This window comes from Seriola dumerili, unplaced genomic scaffold, assembly GCF_002260705.1.
Source record: "Seriola dumerili isolate Sdu_G_001 unplaced genomic scaffold, Sdu_1.0 BDQW01000047.1, whole genome shotgun sequence".
Classification (NCBI taxonomy): Eukaryota; Metazoa; Chordata; class Actinopteri; order Carangiformes; family Carangidae; genus Seriola; species Seriola dumerili.
Genome location: NW_019174302.1, coordinates 229099 through 252942, shown reverse-complemented (window position 1 = coordinate 252942; position 23844 = coordinate 229099). Strand labels below are relative to the sequence as shown.

Genomic DNA, 23844 nt, shown 5'->3' with positions numbered 1-23844 from the left:
GGGTGAATCCCAATGACTTTGTTGATCCCCTGACTTTTTTTCTTCTAGCGCTACCTTCAGGTTGACATTTATGGTTTAACATCATCCCGTCAAAATGTCAATTTGTCTAATACTTTACTTTTATGTCTCAGTTCTGTGACTTTCCGAAAACTGACAATCCAACATTCCCACCCACGTCATGCAGCGACTGGCGAGTTGAGAAAAGGATCTAAGTTGTGAACGTCTCTCTCATTGTATGATGTTATCAGTTGTCGTCTCTCCTTAGACTGTGCATCATAATCAATGCATTTCGATACAGTATTTTACTCGACTCTTGAATGTGCAGTGTATTGTGGGTTTGTGATAATGAAGATTGACTGTTTTAATTACACTGAGCGTAAAAACTGTGCTATAAACTCTCAGTTTCACGCTTCGTATTGGAATGATGTTAAACTGCATCTGCCACATTAAACTAAGCTCTCTTTCGTTTCATTACATAACAGCTGCTGTCACTTTTCTACAATTGAGTGCAACACTACGACGGTCTTTAAGGCGTTCAAGGTTCTTTAACGAAACCCGACTTTTTATCTTGTTTGAACACATTCAAACGAAGGTTAAAGAGACTTTCCGCCTTGTTTGGTAGTAGATGGAAAAGGTGTGACAGGAAATGAGGATGGAGAAAGAGCGGACGTTGCGATTACATTGTCCAGTACCATCAATTTTATATTTTACAATTTTACAAGTTTAATACTAGCACGGCAAATTTGACTTTGATTGTTTGATTGATAAATAAAAACTACTCATGGGATTATTTTAACACCATCCTCACTTCACTCTTACTGCCTAAAACTTTTGCTCACACTGTTTTATGTTACAATCTTCGAACCTTCCCTTCATCTTTGATCATCAACAGTGTGTAGACTGTAGCACCAGTGTGTTTCAAACTGGCTGCACTAAATACAGAAACTGCATTAAACTCATTATTGTACATTTTAAAATATGTTGCGTTTGATGCCTCGTCTACTGTATGTGGTATATGTCTGCTCCTGTCTCTGGCTGAGTGCGCAGTTTGGGTGTGTGTGTGTGTGTGTGTGTGTGTGTGAGCTCTGCACTTTCTCCCGTGTTCATTTGAAATCGGCAGGAGTTGTGACAGCTCATCTAGAATGTCATGGCTAGACTCTGGCAGACCCTGAGGACTCCTGCTGTGTGAGCGGGCCGCCTCTGATAATTTGTCTAGCAGTCTCGGTGATGACAGTCGGCCGGCCGCGCAGCCTCAGAGTCACACAGCTCCGAGACGTGATGTGGAAACTCGGCGTTCGGGCCTTATCAAAACCACCCTGTGCTGCCGTGATGCGAGGCTACAGGAGACGCTCCTCTATTTATTTATTTATTTATTTATCTTTTTTTATTTTTACTGAAGCAGTGGGTGGGAGATTAAGGAGTACAGGAGTGATGGTGAGAGCAACGGCGGCCTCTTTGCGTTGAGAGTGTGGACTCTGTGAGGTTGTGTGTTAGCAGAGGCTGGGGGGGGGGCAGAAGAGGGAGAGTCAGAATTTGTAGACACAGACACAGATGGAATAGTTTACCTCCTCTGGCCCAGACTTGACTTCTAATGTCTGACCTGTTGTAACCCACATTCTGTTCGCAGTGCTCCTAGAGTGGCACAGACTTCCCACTGGTGTTTTTCTAGGACTGCTATGCTACTGCCCCTGTCCCTCCCTCCTCACCATACCTGGCGGGGGAGGGCACAGTGAGGTGTCTACGACCTGGCAGAGGCCCCGAACACCAGCCAAGGCTTCTCTCAAATTCATTAGGGCCCCCACACACAGACAGACTTACACTTCAAGGGGGCTTTCTCGAGACTAATAGCAACTACAGATTTTGTTATTCTAAATCTCTCTCACACACAGACACTTTGCTCAAATTCAAACACATGGTATTCATTTCAAACCCTCACTCTGTGTAGTTAGAGTTTGAGATCTTTGGTGAAAAACAGAATATGAGAGGAAAACACAGCGTCAGGGCTGATTTCCTGATGGCCAATCTGGTGGCTGCGGGTTGAAATCCCAACTTGACACACATGCATGCACGCACACACACACACACACACGCATGCGTACAACTTGAACTTTCACACACATTTATCAGAGCCTGAAGCGAGGCCTGGATCCGACAAAGGTCAGCTTCATCCACCCCAGTACAAAGGGAGGTTTTTCTGCAATATCTGACCAGTTTACCGTCTCATCTACGCTTCTCTTACTATTAAAATAAAAGCTTTCTTTCACAATCTCTTACAGCCCAGTGTGTCAATAGAATAACACAACGTAAACCAGCAGAGGCTAATGAAAAAGGCTTTTTCGTGCCAACTTGTCATGCTTGCAGTTCGCCGTCCATAAAACAACGTGTTTGCCAAAGTGCTTCTTGAACTCTCCAGGAGCAGTCAGGACTCTGGTGCGCTCACATGCTGCTACTAATATATGAATTATTTTATTAGCCATTTTATCCTGTCTTTGGTGATCCAGTATTCCTTCTATTCAGAGGCATAAGCATTTATACTCTGTAAGTTTATCATAAAATACTGACAAAATGTGGCCGCAGTTTAGGCTGTATAAAATTAAAGGAGCCCTCTGTAAGTTTTGCTATTGCTACATAGCTAACGTTAGCATTAACAGCTGTTTACTTACCAGTCTTGCCAAGAGCTTCAGTCAGTGTTACTTTTACAAGACAAGAGGTTATAATACATCCTCTTCAAGGCAGACTAGACGCTCCAGTGACTCGGTATTGGAAAGTGACAGGGGCTAGCTGGTTAGCATGCTAACTTCAATATGAAAAAAGAAGTGATAGAAATAGAGGTAAAACAATAGGGTTGCTTTCCATCACTGGAAACAGCTGTTGTTCAGTAAAGGAATAAAATTTGATACTGAACTCGCAACATTTCTTCTAGACTGGTAAGTAAACAGCTGCTAATGCTAATGTTAGCTATGTAGCAATGGCAAAACTTACATATAGCCCCTTTAATAATTAAAAATTGCAGATAAAGTAAGAAATGCTAAACTTCTACAGGACAGTAAATTTTAGGCTATAAGTCAGACTTAAAAAAAAAAACAAAAAAACTGGATCGTACACTTCCCATAATGCATCTCTATAGCATCTTTCATTGGCTCCTTTCTGCCTTATACATGTCCATGTCTTTCAAACTCTTTCAAGTTGGCAGTTTATTAGGTACACCTAGCTAAAACTGGTGCAGTCTAATACAACAGTCCTGCAGTAAATCCTCCCTGCATGAAGGTTATAACATCCAGTTTGTATTGAAACTGAACATGTATGATCATTTTTGGATGATTTTGTCCTTTAAAATCGACTGATCGCTGCAGCTTTATAAAAAGCAAAGCATGAGAGTGTGTTGCAGTGAGAATAATGGTATTGATTCTGGGAAAGATGTGGATCTGATGGTTGGACACGTGTCTGACTTTCCGTATCAATAGGCAAATAAACTTAAACAAAACCTGACAACGGGGTCTACAGTGACAGATGAAGCCAAGGAAATAAAAAAAAAGAGATTTATCTTAAATGATATCAGGCTCACTGACCATCCTTTGTCGTCGTCTTCTGCCAGCTCCTCCACGTCGTCCTCTGGAGCCTCAGTGATGGCGGACGACAGCTTGGACTTGAACTGATTGAGAAGGGCCAGAGTCTACAAGGCGAAAACATTGGACGCCATTAGAACATACAGTGTCTCCATCACTCTGCTGAAATGATTTCTATTTCAAGTTCAGTAAAAAAAAAATGACCTCATGTTGAGTCTTTTTACCTGCGCTTCTCTGTTTGAGCCTTTCTTCAGTTTTTGTTTCCTTTGCTCTTCGTACTTCTTTCTTCCCTCCAGGTACTCAGCCACCGCCTCGTTGGTTGGCTTTTTATCCACTGGAGAGACAAGAGAGAGATCGCTGCCGATCACTATTAATTTACTTCATCTAAATCTTACGTAGCTAAGACTGCTGTTGCCAGGGATATGGGAGCTCTCAAATGCCTTCAGTGTTTATTGGGTTTGCTGGGCCAAACCAAAACAAGAATCTCAAACTGCCCGGGATCATCCCCAATCCTCATACAGCTCATCCCCGGCCCAGCTCTGCAGGAACATAAAACACTACAGGATTCTAAAACAAGGAAAAGAACAAAATGGAGGATTTTAACAATAAATCACCCACTAATGCATCTTCCCATGAAACAAAAGTTGCTGCATTTATCCATTTTTGTTTATTGTTTTTAGACAACATTTTAACTGGGAGTGAACACACACTTTCTCTGGAGGGATTTTGACACTCTAGATAGACGTGGAAAATGTGGACCTTTTGTCGGCCATATTTTAAAGATCTAATAGTTTTAAATGTACAGTTTTAGTAACCTACCAATTAAAAGTATGGCTTCTTTGGCCATGCAGCCTTTCACAACCAAAGTGACTTGGAAGCTATCTAATTGGGGAAAAAAATACTTCCATTAGGGTGATTAAAACTTCTCTGACGCTATTAGCTGACAACATTTGGAGAGAAGAAAATACCACCGCTTCACATGTTCTGCGGCACTTGACAGATGGGCAGAACATGATCAGAGGGAAAAGATAAAAGGAAGTGAAGCTTGTCAAGCTGTGAAAGTTGCTGCCGTACACGATCTGAGAACATGATAATAAGGGAGAAGATGAGGCGGCACAGGGCAGTCCTCTCATCTCAGATTGACATGCTCAGCGTGAATCCATACTTCTGGCAACCCTCACAAAGATGTAGTGGCCTAAAGCCCCCACCTAGTGACCCGTCACTTAATCTTACTCAGAGATGACCTACATTACAGCTGCAAGCTTTTACCCAAACCTTATGTAACTGATCGCTCCTGGGCAAAGAGAGACCCCTTCAATCCTCAGCAGAGTCACGACACATGAGCATATGTGCACTTTATTCACTTGGTTTGAGGAAAGCAGTGAAAGTCACTAAACTGCTGTTAATGAGATGTTAACAGGGGAGAGAGACTGTACAAACTTGTGTTTATAAAAGGTTTTTGTTTTTTTAGAATTACGTCTGATACGGAAGTAGAGCTGCAACAACTAGTGGAAGTACATCATGAAGAACAGCCTCTAGCATTTGAATAATATACTGTATACATCAGCATATAGGAAGGAAGGAATAATAAATAAATAATCTTGTCTTAACAATAGTCACTCGATCATCTGTTAAAGCTAAATCCTTAACATAATTAATGAAGGGCCTCCATATATTCTCAAATATATGCTGTTTAGCCTCTAATTCATGTTGGGAATTGTTGGGTCTCCGTTAACAGTATTATAAAGAGGGGACATCTAGACCTGCTCTGTTTAAAAAGTGCCTTGAGATAACTTCTGTTGTGATTTGGCGCGCTATAAATAAAAAGTTGACTTGATTTGAACATGTCGAAAGGCAAATATTCACTTCTCAAATGAGTTTTTATTCATCTTCTGTGGTTGTAAACTGCGTTTCTTAATCGAGAAAATAAAAACATTTTCTACATGGGCCAAAAGCTGGACTGACGTACACGACAGCAGACTGGTGTTACAAACGAAGAGGTATGACCTGTGTGTTATTAAATGCAGACAGAGTGAAGGCAGCGCTGGGAATAATTTTCCACCAAACTGTCCTCTGTGAAGCCGTCTCTCATCATGGCTGAACACAGAGACAATCAGCGTGCTGACATTGGTGTCTCATGCAGTTAATGTGCTTCTGTAAATCTCCCAGCTTAGACACTGCGGGCTGTGAAGTCACAGAGTGGCAGACAGTGAGCACAGTCTGCTGGCTGCTGGAGCACCGTCTTTCCACAACAAAATGTGATGTCACATGCGCCCGCCTGGCCCCCAGGGGGGGGGGACAGCGTCACCTCGCCGGCCAAGCTGAGCCCACCTCTGACTGGACGCTTTGACACATTCAGCCGCACAAAATAAATGATGTAACAGAGAAAACACCGGAGTTCGCAGCTTGTTATTTAACAAGAGCTGCAATGTTATGAGTTTCTGTTAATGTGTGTTTATTTATACAGCCCTTTATCATTAGCTTAGACTGTGAAAAGATAAAGTGCTGAACAAGATCTACTAATAAAGACTAAATTACAGAAGAAATACAACAACATGAAACACAGGGGAGAAAAATAAATCATAAGATACAGAAAAGCCTGTTGGAAAGACATAACAAACCTGAACTAACCCAAGGTTACACAGCCTGCGCCAAAAACTAGAGACTCTACAAAAATAAAACCTGAAAGAAAACATTATTAAGGAGAAAAATATGAATTGAAATAATTAATAAATTTTAAAAAACTTAAAAAACTTGGACTGGCCATGTGACAGACAAGTCATCTGTCACTCACAAACAGAATTTATTATAAATATACAAAGTCCACTTGCGTATCTTTCATTTTTACAATAACAAATATGGTGCTGATGAAACTGCAGTTCAGCTTCAGTCTCTACGCTAAAGGCGCAGACGCTTAGACATTAAAGGATGGGTTCCATATTTTGGGGAAATATGTTAATCTGCTTTCTTGCCAAGCGTTAGATGAGATGATAGACACCACTCTTATATTTGTCTGATAAACATGAAGCTAGAGCCAGGAGACGGTTAGCTTAGCTTAGCTTAGTTTTAGGTTAGCGTAGCCTAAAGACTGGAAACAGGGGGAACAGTTAGCCTGACTCTGTCCAAAGGTAAATAAAACCTCCAAAGTTCACTAGGTAACATCTTACATCTTGTTTGTTTAATCTGTGTTCGGTGTAAACTTAACAAGACTTTTAGTGAAGCTAATAAATGACTTCAATACACACAAATTAAAACAGAAAGATATTCATAGCGATTCTGTAATAAGTCCTCTGACAGAAGTCACACTTCTTGTTGAGGAGAAAAAAAAAAGTTGTATCTTGGGGAAAAATAAGTTCACATGAGGAGGAACGTAAGTGAACGATGAAGAGCCTCAGCTCTGCGGGGCGTTCAGGCTGCCTGTCATTTAAGGAAACCATGCAATTACTCTTGCGTCTCTGCGAATGCTCCGAATACTGAGAAAGATTTCCAAACACCCTGGAAATCTAAACGCCTCACTTTCCCCACGTGGAGTCATCATGGAAGTCTGCTCCGCTGCTCGTAGGGGCAAACCTCTTCTTTTTTTCTTTTTTTTTTTTTTGATTTGATTTATGAGACCAACAAGTGATCTTCCTCCATCTCTCCCCCAGTCACCTCTGCTGCAGCCTGTGACATGCTGGATGCTGACTGATGACGCCCCGAGGTCCTACATGAGGAACACACATCAACTGCTCCAGCTGTTGTCGCTAACTACTATCTTTGGGTTTGATGGCCTTTCTAACTACATTCCTGCCCTCTCCTGTCACCTGGGCTCAAGAGAGCTACAAATCAAGCCGCTGGTGTTGTAGCAACGGACGGCTGTTGTGGACGGACTAAACGCCTCCTCTGTGGGATAAAAGGTTCCCCCGTACTCTGTCAAACAATCAACGGTTTCGACAGAGAAGTCAAAGCAGCACTGCGGCGTGATCATCAATCAAAAACACATCAAAAAATGCTGTCAGTTAGTGCTTCAAGGTCAACACCGACGATCCATCTTCAATTACGCAGCAAAAAAAAAAAAAAAAGACTGTTAACATAAGAAAATATTTCACAAGTGTCCAGTGAAAATAACTAACCCGGTCAAAATCTGTCAAACGGTACATTGAATAGACAAAATAACACGCTGAACTTAATCGCAGGTAATTGTCGTTTCCAAAACCACCATGCTGCAACATTTCCTCTAAACCAACAACATGACTGACACCAGTGTAATAAAACATCCACAGCACACAAGCATAACCTGTATAATACCTAAATGGGTTAAAGACTGTTGCCACATAATTTAGGGTGGGTATTGAATGGACAGTGGTTTGAGAATGGCCCCTCTTATTTTTGGCTTCGGTAACCCAGCGGTCATGCCAAGAAAGAGAAAACCAGACTGCAGGAACATGCTGTAATTTATGTGATGAAAAGTGAAGTGATGACTGTTGAAAAAATAATTCAAAAAAAGGTAAAAAAAAAAAAAAAAGAAAAAGAAAAAGAAAAGAAAAAAAGAAAGAAGAATTAATAAAAAATAAACTGTGTGCTTTAGCTGATGGTGAATTCAGAAGAGACAATTTGCTTTTCACTCAAGTACAGTGTTATGCACATACCAGCCATAAGGAGGCTGCTGGTGGAGGGGGATGAGGATTAGACACGGACCGGCCATTCGGCTTATAATATAATAACTGCAGAAAAATCACACCAGTTCTAGGTTTCGTCCTCTGTGTTTATTTTACCCATGGACTGGGAACAATAGATGACAACTGACAATTTCATTTTTCGTCATCAATTAATCAAATAATTTTTTTAAAGTTTTTGTTTAGTCCAATTAAAAATATTCAGTTTGAAAAGATGTAAAAACTGAGAAAAACTGAAAATCCTCACATTGAAGAAGCAGGAAAAAAGTGCTCAGAATAGTTGGTTAATCTAATCGACTAATTATTTCAGCTATAGACGGAATCCAGACCGATTAAGCACAAAATCCAGTGGTTTAACTTTCACCTTGATGCAGTGACGTTCAGGTGTGCTCTAGACGTGATATTCATAAATATGGAAGATCATGATATTTCCCGCTAAATGAAATATTCTTCATAATATCAAAAAGAAAATTATAATAAAAATGTGTATATTGCTTCCTTGATACAGATATATAATATCGTATATCGCGATATTTGGCCCTTGAGTGTGAACCCTGGTGTGCTGCAGGACCCAGTGACATCACTGGTGGGTGTGGTCACAGGTGCAACAAAGCGTTCTACTACAGGAAAAAGGTCGCGCATTAGCTTCAGTAGCTGCAGTCGTGCCTCAGCTTGAGTAACGGCAAAACTGTGCGTATTAAAATGGAAGCAGACAGAATATATATACTGTATAAACTTTATCTAGCCTTTTAAAATACACCATCCCACCTGTGGGACGCCGTGGCCTTGGCAGCGCTGTTTTAGGTGTGTTTTGATCTGTACTGGACTCATTCGTCACACAACCTTGACAAATTATCCATTGGTTGAAAGCTCAAAGTCTCCTGATTCTCTCTGTGCAAAGCATTTTAGGATTCACATATCACTGCAACAGCTGTTGACACGGAGTTGGTTCAGACTCGTGTCTGTGGCTCCAAAGTGTTTTCATCACAGAATGTTCTATTAGAGACCTTAGATTCCCCCTTTTCATTTAAATCTCTGTACCTTTGGTTCAGTGTCTCTTTAACTCATTCTGACTTTTTGGTTGTAAAATTTAAAGAGTTGCTTTTCGCAGGAGATCAGGGCTGAAGGGTTGAAGAACAGAAACCTTTTTATTTGGAGTGCATTATTTTCAGGTTTGTGTCTTTTAAGGGGTTAAAGTGAGCTTGTGTTCAAGTTTAAAGAACAATTATTTTTGAAAATATAAGGTGTTGTATATGCTATTTTATTTATAGCCTTTTAGCTCTGGTTCCAGCTTCTCACATGTTAAGATTTAATTATTTCATTTTTCTATCTTCTGACATTCTAGAAACCTAATAATTGAGAAATTAATCAGAGACAAACATAGCCGTTACGGTCCCGCCCTAAAATCTTCGTGTATTCCCGCTGAACCTGCGCTGACCAACTAAAGAGGCGTGTGAGAGAAACGAGAGCAGAGGTTAACCTTCACGAAGAGGTCGGAGCAGAACCAGGAGGATGATTTAAGCTTTAAGGGACAACAGTGTCAATGTGATCCTTAATGCGTCTGTGCGGCTTCTCCAGTGGGACGAGAGCAAACGAGCCCTCGCCCGAGCGTTCTTCTTCTGCGGCTGAGCTGAGCTTCGAGATTTATAGCAACTGAGGCGACATCTGTCTCCCCTGCAGAGGCCATTGGCCCATGACATCTAAGAATCACATCTAATGGAATTAACTTTCGCTTCCAACACAGAAATGTAATGAGGAACCCTTAAAAAGAAACTCCCGCCTCTGGCTGAGCTGCAGCAGAAGCACAAAACAAAAGTCCCTGGCAGAGTCTAAATACCTTGTAAGATAATGGAGGAGCTTAGGCTCGTCGCCATTCGGTATAACAATGTGTGGCTGTTACTACCTCAACAGTTGAGTTTATAACTGGCCTCTTTCTGCTTAGGATGTTTGTAGAAACAGCTTAACTCTGCGCAGATATCACTAAGGGCAACACACGAAGTCCCAGACACCAACAGGATCTCGGTTAATCTTAGTATTAAAGCACAATGTCATGATTGTGTTTCGTGCTCTTTCACCTAAACTCACCACGACAATCTTGAACCAATCATCGGCAAGTCATGAGTGGGCTCAGTGTCTGCGTTCAAAAACATAAAACCATCAGTGTTTGTGGAGACAAAAACAATGTTTGAGCAACAAAATCCCATCATGGTCTCCAGTACATTTTGGCTGGTGGTAATCCCACAGTTAGGTTGGTCCCCGCAGACCCCCCACCCCCCACCTCCCACCTCCCCTGCATACTATTGTGTTTTGTTGCACAACAATACATACACAACCTCAAGCTAACCTCTGTGCCTAAGTGGTTTTTGTAATTTTCAAAAATGTGTTTCAGCATCAGCAAAAATCCAAAGATTGACGGCGTCATGACAGACTGGAGTGTGGTGGAGACCCGAGGAGATGTGGGAGCAGATTTTTTTTTTTTTTTTTTTTTCACACTGGCCAAGGCTGAAAACTAACAAACACACAAAGGGGTTTGATGTGCAACTATGGCGGCCACTCAACAATTTTTACCCCTTGCAATTTTCCCCGAGCTGTAACACAAAAATGCAGACCCTTGGGGGGGAAAAAAAAGTAGACGTCTGCAACTAATTGACAAAATCAGAGGGTTGCCTGTCTTAAGTGTCCATTAGCAGGGAATGTGGCACAGACCACCTTCTTAGAGACTTTGTTCACACTTAGAGCTGCGTGGTGAAAAAAAAAAACCCCGTCACTGAAACGAATTTAGCTGTGGTAAAAGACTTGCATAGTATATTATCAAAACACCAGTAGAGTCACAGTATAATGAGTGACAGTCATACACATCAATCAGTAAATACAGGGGATATATAATAAAAAGCTGCTCACATACCGTCCTTGACTTCATCCACTGCAGGTTTTAAACTTTCTTCTTTCCTTTGCTTTATGGCCTGCAGCTCCTTCTTTAACTGGCGTGCCTCTTTCCGTAATTCATCACTGTGAGCGGGAGAAATCAGGTTCAAGTGTTTAAACTCAACATCTATAACCGTTATAAAGAATTACACCTGTAGCGGACAAGAGCGATGACAAGAGAAAAGGGTTTTGACGGACAAAAAGTCAGTCGTGACAAACTGCACAGCGAATGGTTAAAACTCCACGGGCTCCCGCTGTAAAAGAAGCAAATGCATCATTTATAAAAATGACATCAATACCCTGAATTGTTGCTGGTCTTTACAAACAAACATTAATTGTTCTCAAAATTTAATGTTCCTGGCCAATTATGTGGGCATATAAAACAAACATAAAATACTCTGCATGTGTCAGAATGAAGAATGTGCATTAAAAGTTTGTGTTACTCCAATAAATTTGATGGAGCCTTGATAAAATAATTGCCCCCCCGCTCCTCCCCCCAGGCTCCTGGAAAGCACTAGAGGAGTCGTTGAGACTGAACAGACTCAAGTCAGAAAAATGTCAATGTGTTTCTTGTTTGGAGATGAGTAATTGTCACTCTAGAGTTAGAAAAAGGGAAATGACTCTGACGGAGGCAGTAATTTCTAACCTACTAAAACGCCGTCACTCACTAACCGTAATGAATATAATCATTCCAGTACTTTTTTCACACTTTTGGAGTCTATGCAAATAAAACCTATATCGCACAATTCAATTACAGTGTTTAAAATCATGTATATTGTTGTCTTTTAAGTTAGTTCTATGTTTCTTGGATATGAAAGAGTTTGGACAAAGACATTATTTTCCAAGTTTTGAGCATAAAATGTTGGCTATGCAATCCCGAGTCAAGTCCTACATCAAGATCAACAAATCCCAAGTCCAAAGAGACAAATCTCATGTCAAGTCCCAAGTCAAACTCAACAAATCCCGAATCAAGACCAACAAGCCTCAAGTAAATACCTTCAAGTCCCAAGTCACATCCTAAGTCAAGACAAACAGATCCAAACTTGGGTCCCAAAAGTTACCAGCCATGCACAGCAAATCCCAAACCGTCTCAGGTCAAGACACAGGTCCAAAGTCAAGTCCAACAAGTCTCAAATCATGTCACAAGTCAAGACCAACAAGTCACAGATCAAATCCTAAGTGAAGTCTAGGCAAGTCTAGCACAAGACCAATGTCTCTCATGTCAAAGTTAAGACCAACAAGTCCAAAGTAAAGACCAATACATCCTAAGTCAAGTCCTGAGTGAAGAGCAACAAGTCCCAAGTCTTTATGTACTCTGAGAAAAATGTACTGCCATTTCATTTTTCATGACTCACGATTTATTGGTGTTGAAGTCGGAGCAGTTCCAAGTCTGTTGATTTCGTCATGTCGAGTCTTTAGACCGGATTAGATTCAACACTCGAGTCTCGAGTCCCTGTCATGTGACTCATGTCCACTCCTCTGCAGAGCAGAGCACAACTCTTTGGATGAAAGCCATGGGATATTACTGCAGGTAATTGTGTGCAGTTAACTACATAAATGTCCGGTGATACATGAAATATACAACTGCCAAATGCTGTTAGTGGCAGAAGTAATGAAAAACTTTATGTTTCCTCCCTCCAAGTGGCACTACATTAAATATTACAGGCACTTCTTATGTGCAGCAACCCTTATAAAACCTTTAACTGGATGACAGAGGAAGGCCAAGGCACATCTTTGCTTCCTTGATTCAAGGTAGTATCGCTGTTGGCAGGTGGCCCGCAGCCCAGCTCATGCAAGGCTAAATGCTGGAAGTCTGAACTGGGGCCAGCCGTGCTGATTATTGTTCCCTTTCACATGATTGAGACTACTGCCAGTTGCAGAGCAGATACTGTATGTTATGTTAGGAAATGATAATATTTTTGTACCGCCTGACAGCTCTGTTTTTGTCCCATTCTCTTACGAAGCCACAAAGCACAGGTAAGCTGCACAGTCTGGGCCCCTGGCCTAGAAACATGTGAGGCATCTCCAGACCAAACAATGGCTGCCTTTGTTTCTTACATCTGCTCCTCTGGACTGACATTCATTTATATCCATTTCTTTCCTTTTATCTGGAACTTTCATTCTTGTGTTTGTAGCTTTCCAGCAGTCACGTTATCTTTTGTTTAATTCTCTGACATCGTCTGCGGCAAAGCATCGAGGCATCAAACCGAGTGATATTTTAACTGTAAGTGCCTTTACAAATATTAACAGCTGTGGCTGACTTGATGTCATGTCTCTTCCTCGTTAGCTTCCCCGCTGCTCCTGAGGATACACATGAGGAATCAGTCAGACATGCAGTTGTTAGTCCTCTCCTTTCCTGAAGAAAAAATGTTGCAGCTGAATCCAGACTGAGTTGCCAAGAGCAAAACTGGTTGGCAGGGTGAGACTTGGCCTGTGTGAGGAAGTCTCCTGCTCAGCTCTGTCTAGAAGCAATGACAACAAACCTCTTTTCTGAGACACATTTTACATACAGTATGTTAATGTGAGTCAGATGTGACAAACCAGAGGCGGGCAAAAAAACTAAACAAAAAAAAAACAAAAAACACATAAGAATACAAAGGCTACAAACTGCCATTCACAATATCACATGAGTAAGGTGAGGTAAAGCCTGATAAACCTCAATGAATGAATAAATAAATTATATAGCACTTTTCATGCAAAGGCTGCAGCTCAAAGTGCTTTACAGCTCAGCAGCAAAAACAGGTTTAAAACCAAACACATACATGAGAAGGAAGGGAGAAAATGAGTGTTACTATTTATAAAAAACGCATTAACACAGTTTCCCTAGAAAGATTAAAACAGACAGCTGCAACTTAAAAGCATCCGCTTTGAGTTGTTGTTTAAAACTGTCCACTGAGTCAGCAACTCTAATATTTAAAGGCAGAGTTTTCCATATTTTTGGGGGCGTAGTGGCTAAAAGCAGCATCCCCGAAGGTTTTTGTGGCGACCTTGGGAACAGTTAAAAGAGCAGCTGTGGAGGATCTTAGGGTTCGTGGAGGATCACAGAACGATAGGGAGTCTGTGATATAAGAGGGGACTAGGCCATTTAGTGCTTCAAAAACTAAGAGGAGAACTTTGAAATCGGTTCTAAAATATACAAGGAGCCAGTGTAGGCTGCATAAATAGAAGTTATATGATCTCTCATTTTAAAGAAACTGCAGGCCTCTGGTCAAAGAATTAAAATGGGCTGTAAAGTCACAATCTAAAATGACACAGAGGTTTTCCTCCGTGTGGTTGTGTCTATCATTAAAATACATTTTGGGTGAGCGAATTGTAATCAATTAGTGCTTGACCACATGAAAGTAGTTAGTCTCAGTCTCGTCTTCATTTAGCTTTAGGAAGTTCTTGCTCATCTACTCATTAACGGCTGGCCCAATTGGGTATTTGTGTCATCTGGCCTCATGTAGACATGTAGCTGTGAAAATTCACGCCACGCCGACAGATTACGGATCCGGTGGCGGCAGACTGACAGTAGACTGAGAACAGCAAAGGTCCTAGGACACTGCCTTGGGTCACACCATATTCAATGTTTGTGGTCAAGAGTGTCGAAGGCGGCGCTAAGGTCGAGGAGAATGAAGACAGATTTATTTAATTCACTAGCCGCATTTAATCTGACATTATTTACGACTCTCTGTGCTGTGGGTCGCTCTCAAACCAGACTGAAAATGTTCAAGAATAAAGTTCTCAGAAAGGTGTTTGTTTACGTGTTTAAAACACCTCCTTCTCTAAAACCTTGCCCAGGAAACGTAGATTTGAGATAGGGCAGTAATTACTAAGACAGGAGGGGTCTAAGTTAGTTTATTTTGAGTTGTGGTCAAAAAGAGTCGGGGAAAATGCCAGGAATTCATAAAGCAGTAGTGTATTTAAGGTCAATATATATAAGTGCTCTTGAAAAGGTCAGCTGGAATAGGGTCAAGGCAGCAGGCAGAGGGTTTCACACAGTTTCACATAGTTCATCCTCAGTGATTATGTTGCATTTAGCGGAGGGGGTCTGCTGTGTGTTTTAGCGAAATTAACTATGAGTCAACTATGACTTGAGGCTCTTACTTGAACACAGTCCAGCCTCTTCTCCAGAACTGAGAGGTGAGGTTATACATGCATATATTCTGCAGCGAGGAACGCTTTGGACTGAGTGATCATTTTCTGCCTGCCTTGACACGCTGCCATTCAGAAAACAAGATACGTATCCGAGGCAACAGCCAAACAATCGGCTCCACAACCCCGCTGCCAGTGAACAGAAAGAGGCCAGAAAGGGCAGGAAAAGCCCCAACAACACCTGTTACGACACACCTTGGGGCTCAGCAAATTCCTCTCAAGACCCTCAGATCACAACACTACAAATTATTTTCTCTCTACACACTTTGACTAGACTGGAAGGACCACATATTGTTCACCTGAATCCAAAGTGTACATTCATATTCTTCAGGCAGGGACAATTTTTTTTTTTTCCCAGTAGAATCTGACTTATATTGAATTTTTGAGGCAAATACCAAAATCAGTGTTTTGAGATTTTTAAATTTTAATAAAGACATATTGGCCAACGATGCATTTTTAACACGAGCCCAGAACAAAAACAAATATTTTATCAGGACCCCTTTGTTATTTACGATGTGCACTGAGCGTTTGAGAAATAAACCAGTCAGTGCTCTCTGGTGGACAAACTCTGTAATGGCGACTCTGTGTCTAAATGACCTTAAACATACATGTTTGGCTTTTTCTTTCCTGTAATTTCTTGTTAGTTATGGGCGGACATATGAACGACACTGACAAACCTGTGATAAGCTAAACTCAGCAAAACGTGTGACAGATAAAAGCTAATTTTTCCAAAGTGGAAGCTTCACTAACTCGAGCAAAGAGTGACTTTTATTTTTAATGCAGCACGAGGTGTCACTTTCGAAAAGTTCAAACTTAGCCTCGTTACAACTTGGACGTTTACTTACGAATCACCGAATCAAAACAGGCAGCGCCAGATAAAAGCAAAGTAATACCTACATTTATGTGTGTGTGTGTGTGTGTGTGTGTGTGTGTGTGCGCATTGCTGTATTATTAGTATTAGTTTTTACTCGCCTTAATTCCTGAAATGTTTTAATCCTGGTTGAACCATGTGAAGCTCTTTGTTTTGAAAAGTGCGGGATAATTAAAGTTTATTATTCTATTATTACATTTACAAAGCATTCGCAAGTAAGTTTAATATACAGAGTGCGATGCTACAGGAACTTCCTGTTTAGATAACTGATTGATTTTTGATAAGACCAATTTACACATCACTTCGTCTTTACTTGACGACACATTCACTGCTGTCTAGTAGTTACAAAAAAAAAAAAAAAAGGGTAGGAATAGCTCGTGCAACCCAGTCCAGGTGCAGAAAGCATTCACTAAAATCAGCACTAAATTCAGCACAGGTGAATAGCAACATCCGAAAGATTGAGGGAAGGATAGAAGAAGAGGATTTTGGAGGAGTTCGTGGAGTGCACCCTCTGCCTGGACTCGCTATCGTCCCCCCCCCCCCCCCCCCTTTTTTTTTTTCTTTCTAAAAGCCACAGAGAAGACACATCCACTCATCTATGCATCCATCCATGGACTCTCCATCTGCCAGCAAGAGAGGAGACTCTGTTGGTCATTTAAACAAACATGAAGCCACTCAGCTGTTATCATTGGTTGCCAGATAAACAGACTGTAGTGAATCCCTTTTTTTGTGACTCCCTACCAGTCCCTGTGGTCCCGGTCTACCTGGGAGCTGCCAGCTACTGTCACTCTTTCAGAAAAATTCAACAAAAAAAAAAAAAGTGAAACCCAGAGAGCTGTGGATGATTAACTTTTCATAAAGAAAGCATATGAAGTGATTGGCAGAAGACCAAGAGCTCTCTCATGATTCAGAACCTTGCATTTAATACTCCAGTGTCTGGCAGGAGTCTGAGGCTGACGCAGGAATTCGACAACCTTAAAAATAGTACAGTGATGACTGTATGGTTCATCAAAAATTCAGTCGTTTTCCAAAATGCACAAGCAGGCGTACTTGCCTTTTTTGGATTTGTCTGTATTCTCTTTTTCCAGCCTTCGAGTGACCTAAAGAAACGTAGTTACTGATAAAAATCAAACTGTTTTAAGTTAAAATATACTCACAGTATGATTGTGAAAAGTCAAATGTGTATTTCAAAGTAAACTTTAACACATCTTGCTTAGAGTAAGCACACTTCAAGGATGGCAGCAGCAGCAGCAGCAGCAGCAGCAGCAGCAGCAGCAGCAGCAGCAGCAGCGGCTTCTCCCTGCTACGGTGGACTCAAACCAGTCTAACGACTGAGCAAGTGATGTGGATGAATGTGCTAGAATAACAAGATGGCTGGGTGAGCTCCCCTCAGGGGGCACTCCATGGCTTGGTCAGAAGCCAAGGAGAACTGTGAGCTGGAGTGGAGGAATCCAACCTCAACACAGGAATTTGCATGACTTTGCAGAGTGATCTAGACCAACACATTACCCACGCAGTGGACCAAGGTTCCTCTTTTAGAGTGGTTCATCTGCCTCACAATTAGTGACTGGACCCTTTGCCGTCCTGTTAATTAGTCACGATGGACGACAGTAATGAACCTTGTATTATGTCGAGTGTGTCTCTGCTTTATAGCAGTGACATTTCATTGTACATTTTTCCTTGTAGGTATTTTTTTGCTTGTTTAAGAGCAACAGACAGAGCAAACGTGCACATTGTCGAATGTTGACTTTGATCATAGTCCAAGTGCTCTGCTGCTTTTTTATTCATTTTCAACCCTCATATCCTAGACATGCATTGCTGTCTGGAACTCTTTCCAGCAAGCGAGTGCCCCATATGGGGCAGACATGCTACAGTGGGCCAGAGATGTGTAAACCTGGAGGTTCCAAAACATACACAATCCCGCTGCCAAGAACTGGATTATCTCAAGCAGTTTTCTACACAAAGGCAGCGCCGAATGCTTTCTTGATCTTCGCAACCTTTGCCTGAGAACGCGTTGGGTTGTGACCGATGACGAGAGACAGGTGCAGCCAATTAATACACGGTGAAACGGCACCGGGGAAACGGCCACTTGGTCAGGATAATTAGTGTCTGATGTCCCATTTAAGTTCCACTGTCCACGAGGCTGAAGGAATACTTTCAAATCCAAAAACTAGGAGATGAAAACTACAACTGCAACTGTAAGTCAATTGATTGAGTGGAGTGATGGAAAATTAAGCAGCAATTACTGTAATAATCAATCAGTCTCCGATCGTTATCTGCTTGCAGCTTCTCCCGTGTGGCGGTTTCACTGTAAACTGTTCGTCAGACACAAGAAGAAATCTGAAGACGTCTTCTCAGGCTTTGGGAAACTGTGACAGACAAGACAGACGATCTATTTGAATACGTCAACACGCGCTGTGGGACGCTGTGATGGGAGTTTTTGGAGAAAAATAACTGGCAGCTCAATCCACAATGAAAACAATCATCAGACACTGCCCTTCAAAATAAGTTATTATACACAGTCCATTGCTTTAGTGGCCACTTTACTGGGGACGCCCGCAAAATCTAAACCAATGTAACACAATACAAAAGCTGTAATTTCTACCTTTACAAACACTGTTCAGTTTTGATTGATACTGTCAGAGAGGTATTCGCAGTGGTGTTGAACTGGATTACACTGAGTTTCTTTTTGCCAAACCCATTCACAAACATGAGGGGGGGAAGAACATTAGAAACACATTTCAATATAATACAGACCAGCAACAACCAACAACAGCACTTACTACAACCTCAGCGATAAACGTGTGGACGAATTATCACAACTTCCCATGAACTGTCAGTTAATTATTTGAGGTAGATCTGTTGTAGTGGATTACATGGAGTTGTACAGGTGTACCTAATGGACACACACTCACACACACACACACACACACACACCTTTAGGCACATTTACTTTCTGATTCATCGTTGGGGACTTCATGTGGATGACGTGATAACCGTGACAGCAACTTGATTTTTTTTAACAGCTCTATTAAAATCCTTCCACCTGTATTATTAAAGTCTGCTGCCATAAACTGTATACACCATTTTATAAGTATGTGATAACAAGTGATCTAAATAACAGGAAGAGCAGCTCTGTCATTGTCTTCAGCCTGCAGTAACTGAAAAGCGATTACCGGAGACAGCAGAGGGAGCCAGGCCCTGCTGGCAGAGGCAGCTCACACTGTGTCCCACAGCCATATGGAAGCGTTTTGCTTCCCCAGTCATGCCCCGTCGGGTTTAACAAAAGTGGCGACTACCACATACACTGCTTTTGGGACTTCATTCAGTACTGTCTCTTAGAAAGCAACCCCCCTCTAAAAGGGGCCTACTTCAAACACAGCAAAAGCAGATTTGATCAATAGCAACATAAAAGAAGTGTCAAACTGTGAGCATAAAAGCTTAACCAGAATTACCAAACAACACCAGACATCACAGTAAGCCGAGACCGGCTCAGTGTAAAGAGGATCTGTTCCGATCCAGTTGCGACTGATCTTTAAAGTCTGAAAATTTTCTCGGTCCATTATTTGGCAACTTGCTCGTGAATGTGAACAAGTCCAAGCATTTTGCAATCATGGAATATTGCAGTGGAATATCATCTGGCTGCTGGATAGCAACATAAGATAGTTTTGACCTGATGTAAAAACTATTTTGGTTTCAAGGAGACTCCTAATTTCAAGGTTGTCTCAAGCAGCCTTGACTTTGAGAAGAAAGATACAGTCAGCACTGTAACTTACTTTTCCCCTGACTGAGGCCTGAGTACACTGCAGACACTGAAGCACTGTCCTTCACACACATTACATACTGTACGTCTGAGTGTGGGAGGAATCAAATGAAAGAACAAACAACAAAAGCCCTGCATTAGTAAAGTTAATCAGACAGAGCTGAGAAAAGTGGCTGCTTTTAACAGCCTCTCTGCTTTTTTTTTTTTTTTCTTTTTTTTTTTTCCCAGGTGACTAGATAGCAGTTGGTGTTCCTCCTTGTGCACAGAGCAGCTGAAAGCCCAAAGCAAAGCAACGGTGGGAGAGCAGAGCTCCCTCTGCAACAATGCCCCCTTTGTCCCGGACTAACACTGTACCTACCAGCCTGCTCTTTGATTCGCTGCCAAGACAAACCACTGTGTTGGGTTACAGTTCTTGTAGCAAAACAATCTGCGCTTGTGTTTAATATACTACAGTCTGCCTGCATTGGGCTGGCTGTCAGTCAGGGCACGCACGCACACACACACACACACACACACACACACACACACACACGCATACACACACGCATACACACACACACATACACACAACTGACTTGGGGCCGGCTCCTTATCCCATTAGCACTAATGAGAGAAGGGTATGTTGATTATGTGTGTTGAGGGCTACCTGTTAAGAGGATATGGAGGAGAGATAACTGGCCCGAACCCCTCGGCATCAAAGAGAGATGAAAGATAAATCGCTCGCTCCTCGTTCTCCTCAGGTCATTTTCATACGAGCGTTGTATCACACACACCATCACCTTCCACTCTCACCTTCATTTCACTCACACTGCTGGCTCAGACAGAGGCACTGTTTGCTTCTACTTCAGCACAGTAAGTAATTTGCGTTGAGTGCCAACATTCCTGTTTCAAATAGCAGGTCCACTGATGTTGGTCCAGTGAGCTACAACTGAGATATGTGTGTGCGTGTGTGTGTGTGTGTGTGTGTGTGTGTGTGTGTGTGTGTGTGTGTGTGTGTTTGGTATATGTGTGTAGCATTAGGTGCGGTGACAAACCACCCGTTTTTATGCACATATTTCAAATTGCACATTTAAAACGTTGCGCAAAGGCAGGAAATAAAATGAGGAACTAAGCTTGGTGTAAAAAGGTGTAAAAAACAGATGTATTGATAAAGGCAAAATGTGACAAAGTGCAATAAAAATAAATTTAGCAAATCATGATGTATGTGAAGTCTGTGACCTAAACGTCCACTGACACTTCTGCTCCATCACAGACAGTGTTTTTCACAGTTTGAAGTTTTACTTGTTGCCTATTTGAACTTGCACGTTGTTTTGTTTTTTAAAAATGCAATGACAAAGGCTTTTTAGAGCCACCGGATGTTCACATGACAGCGGTAGAAGATGGAAAACGCGCATTGATTGGCATTTTCTGCTGCCAGTTTTCTCAAAACTCTGTTACACTTCGCGCCACAACTGGATGGACACCCACATACTGACACTACATTTCAATAGGGGAAAGACTGAAATGACATTCAAGAGCATCACGCTCTCACAGCGTCGATGTGTCTGTTATTAAATGCTGTTCAGGATCAAAGTGCCGTTGATCATTTTTGGGGACAATTTGTTGATAATTTTCTTGTTCCCGCTTCTGAAATGTGAGGACATGCTGCTTTTCTTTAATATTTTGTAAAGTCTTTATCATTGGGACACTGTTCACTGTTGTTGATACTTTAAAGACCAAAGAGTAATTGATTAATCGAGAAAATAATCAGTAGATTCAATGATAATGAAAACAATCTAGCTATGGGGACTTAAATATCTGCATCTTAACAAGAGAAAAAGTTTTAATGTGTTCCTCCACAACCAAACTCATGTCAACAAATTTCTTTTAAAGTTTTTGAATTTGACTGAAAATTTTAGTTTGACTGTTTGTAAACAGCAAAATGTGCTCGATTAGAGAGGCTGAAGAACGTGTTTTAAATAAGAACTATTTTAAATGGAGATCAATTTGTTCGTCAGACTGCTACGACAGTCCAGCCACGACCTCATCAAAGAAACCCGCAGACAAACCATGGCTGTTGTGGGGGGGATTTGCTGCTGCAGAGAGGCAGTAATTAATACATGTTAATGATTGTTTTTGGTGAGTCTGGGCCTCGGGGGTGTCTGAACATTATATGAATCATTCTCATCTCTGAAGCTTGTTCTAGTTGCTTTAAAATTTCAACATCAACTCAGTGAGAAGCTGAAACAATTGGTTGAGAGAATTAACCTTTTAAAGAAAATCAATAAAGCAGGAAACACCAAATATTTTCTGGTTCCAGCTTCTCAAATGTGACGATTTGCTGTTTTCCCTTTATGTGATATTAAACCGGACTGTTGGTTATTAACTAGATTTACCTGAGGCTCTGTTTGTCATTAAAAACAAAGTTTGCGTGGCCTTTTCTCGTCTTATTGTTGTAATTCACCAGGAGAGGAATTCTCCATCTCGCCTCCTCTGTATCACACAGTTCAACAGCTCCCCCACCTGGTTGTTACACCACATTACAAGTACAACAACAACAACAAGCTGTTATTTGTCAAACATCCCAGTGTGTTGGACATAGTTAATATTTCTACCTGAAGCCTCGGAGAGACTCAGACTGAGAGTTAGAGCGGAGTCATACCTGCGGCTGCTCTTCTTCCCTCGCTCTTCCTCACTGGGCTCCGTCGCTTTCTCTGCGCCCTTTTCTTTCTTCAGCTTTTGACTGACGAGCTCCCTCATCCGCTCTCTCTCATCCGAGTCGTATTCTTCATCCGCATCATCTTCAACATCATCATCGGCCTCATCATCGTCCGCCTGGAAGAACGCAGTGAAACTGACGGTCAGATAAAAGAGACTCTGGGAGTGACACAGATTGAATTTTTCATTATTGTTGTCTGACTCACCTCGGCTGCATCTCCAGGTGTCCCTTTCTTTTTCTTCCTTTTAAAGTAGAACGGACATGGGCTCATGTTTAAAAGGATAAATCGAGGATTCAATCATTATTAATTAATTAGTTATTGTACATACTTATTAACTGCTGGGACAGAGCTCAGCCTCGGATCATCTTTCAGAAGGTCGTGGCTGCTTTTGCTTTTTCCCTTGAAAGTCTGAGGAAACACAAACAATGTTTTTACACATGATGCAACATTTTTTTTTAATTCCAAAGCAAACTCGACTTTCTGAAAAATCAATTTCACTTAACTTTTTTTATAAGTTCAATAAAGAAAAAACAAGTGAAAAACATTTTGAATGTTTCATGTAAAAATGATATGAAACATGCAGCTACTCTCAGGTGACCGAGTAATTTTTATTATCTAGAACATCTGAAAAAAGGAAACACTGGTATTTCCAAATCAATCACTTTGTTTAGACTCGCTCAGTAAAGATGTAACTCAGACTCCCTCCCTTTAGTTGTGATGTGTGACTGTCTGGCATGAGGTTCGATAGCAGATGTGGCCATGTTCTAATGGTCTGTAAAGACACGGACATATTTTGTAATCCAGTACCTGGCTGACTTGATTCACCATCTCCTCTTCCTCCTCAGCTTCCTCTCCAAACGACAACAGACTGAAGTTCCTACAAAAACCAAAACACAGTTTCAGCGCTGAAGCATCAGTGACAACACGGGTCAGACAAAAACTAAATTTAGCCGTGCAGCAAGTGGAATGTGGTCTCGCTGTCGGAGCGTACGTGGCTGCTTCGGGTGGTTGTTGATCATTATAATGTTTCTGACATCCACATATTTATGACGCAGATGAAACAGGGAAAGATGATGAAAAGAGAAATGAAAACTGAGCTCTCACTTTGTAGCTTTTGACTGTGATTTCTTTCCCTCCTCTTTGTCTTTTTCCTTTTTGGCTCTCTTTGTTTCACGAGGTATTATGTCATCAAAAGGAGAATGAAGCACCTGGAAAAGGCAAAAAAAAGGTT

At 41.4% G+C, this 23844-nt stretch overlaps 1 protein-coding gene across 1 annotated transcript in view; it reads right to left on the bottom strand.

Annotated features, from left to right (window-relative positions):
- cwc27 (CWC27 spliceosome associated protein homolog) overlaps nt 1–23844 on the bottom strand; it is a 29986-nt gene that overhangs the window by 3866 nt on the left and 2276 nt on the right. The window contains exons 6-13 of the mRNA XM_022739812.1: nt 23718–23821; nt 23421–23490; nt 22942–23021; nt 22818–22854; nt 22556–22728; nt 11127–11230; nt 3791–3900; nt 3570–3673 (exon numbers count right to left, since the gene is read on the bottom strand). Of these exons, the coding sequence (XP_022595533.1) occupies nt 3570–3673; nt 3791–3900; nt 11127–11230; nt 22556–22728; nt 22818–22854; nt 22942–23021; nt 23421–23490; nt 23718–23821 (782 nt within the window). The remainder of the gene's footprint in view (nt 1–3569; nt 3674–3790; nt 3901–11126; nt 11231–22555; nt 22729–22817; nt 22855–22941; nt 23022–23420; nt 23491–23717; nt 23822–23844) is intronic.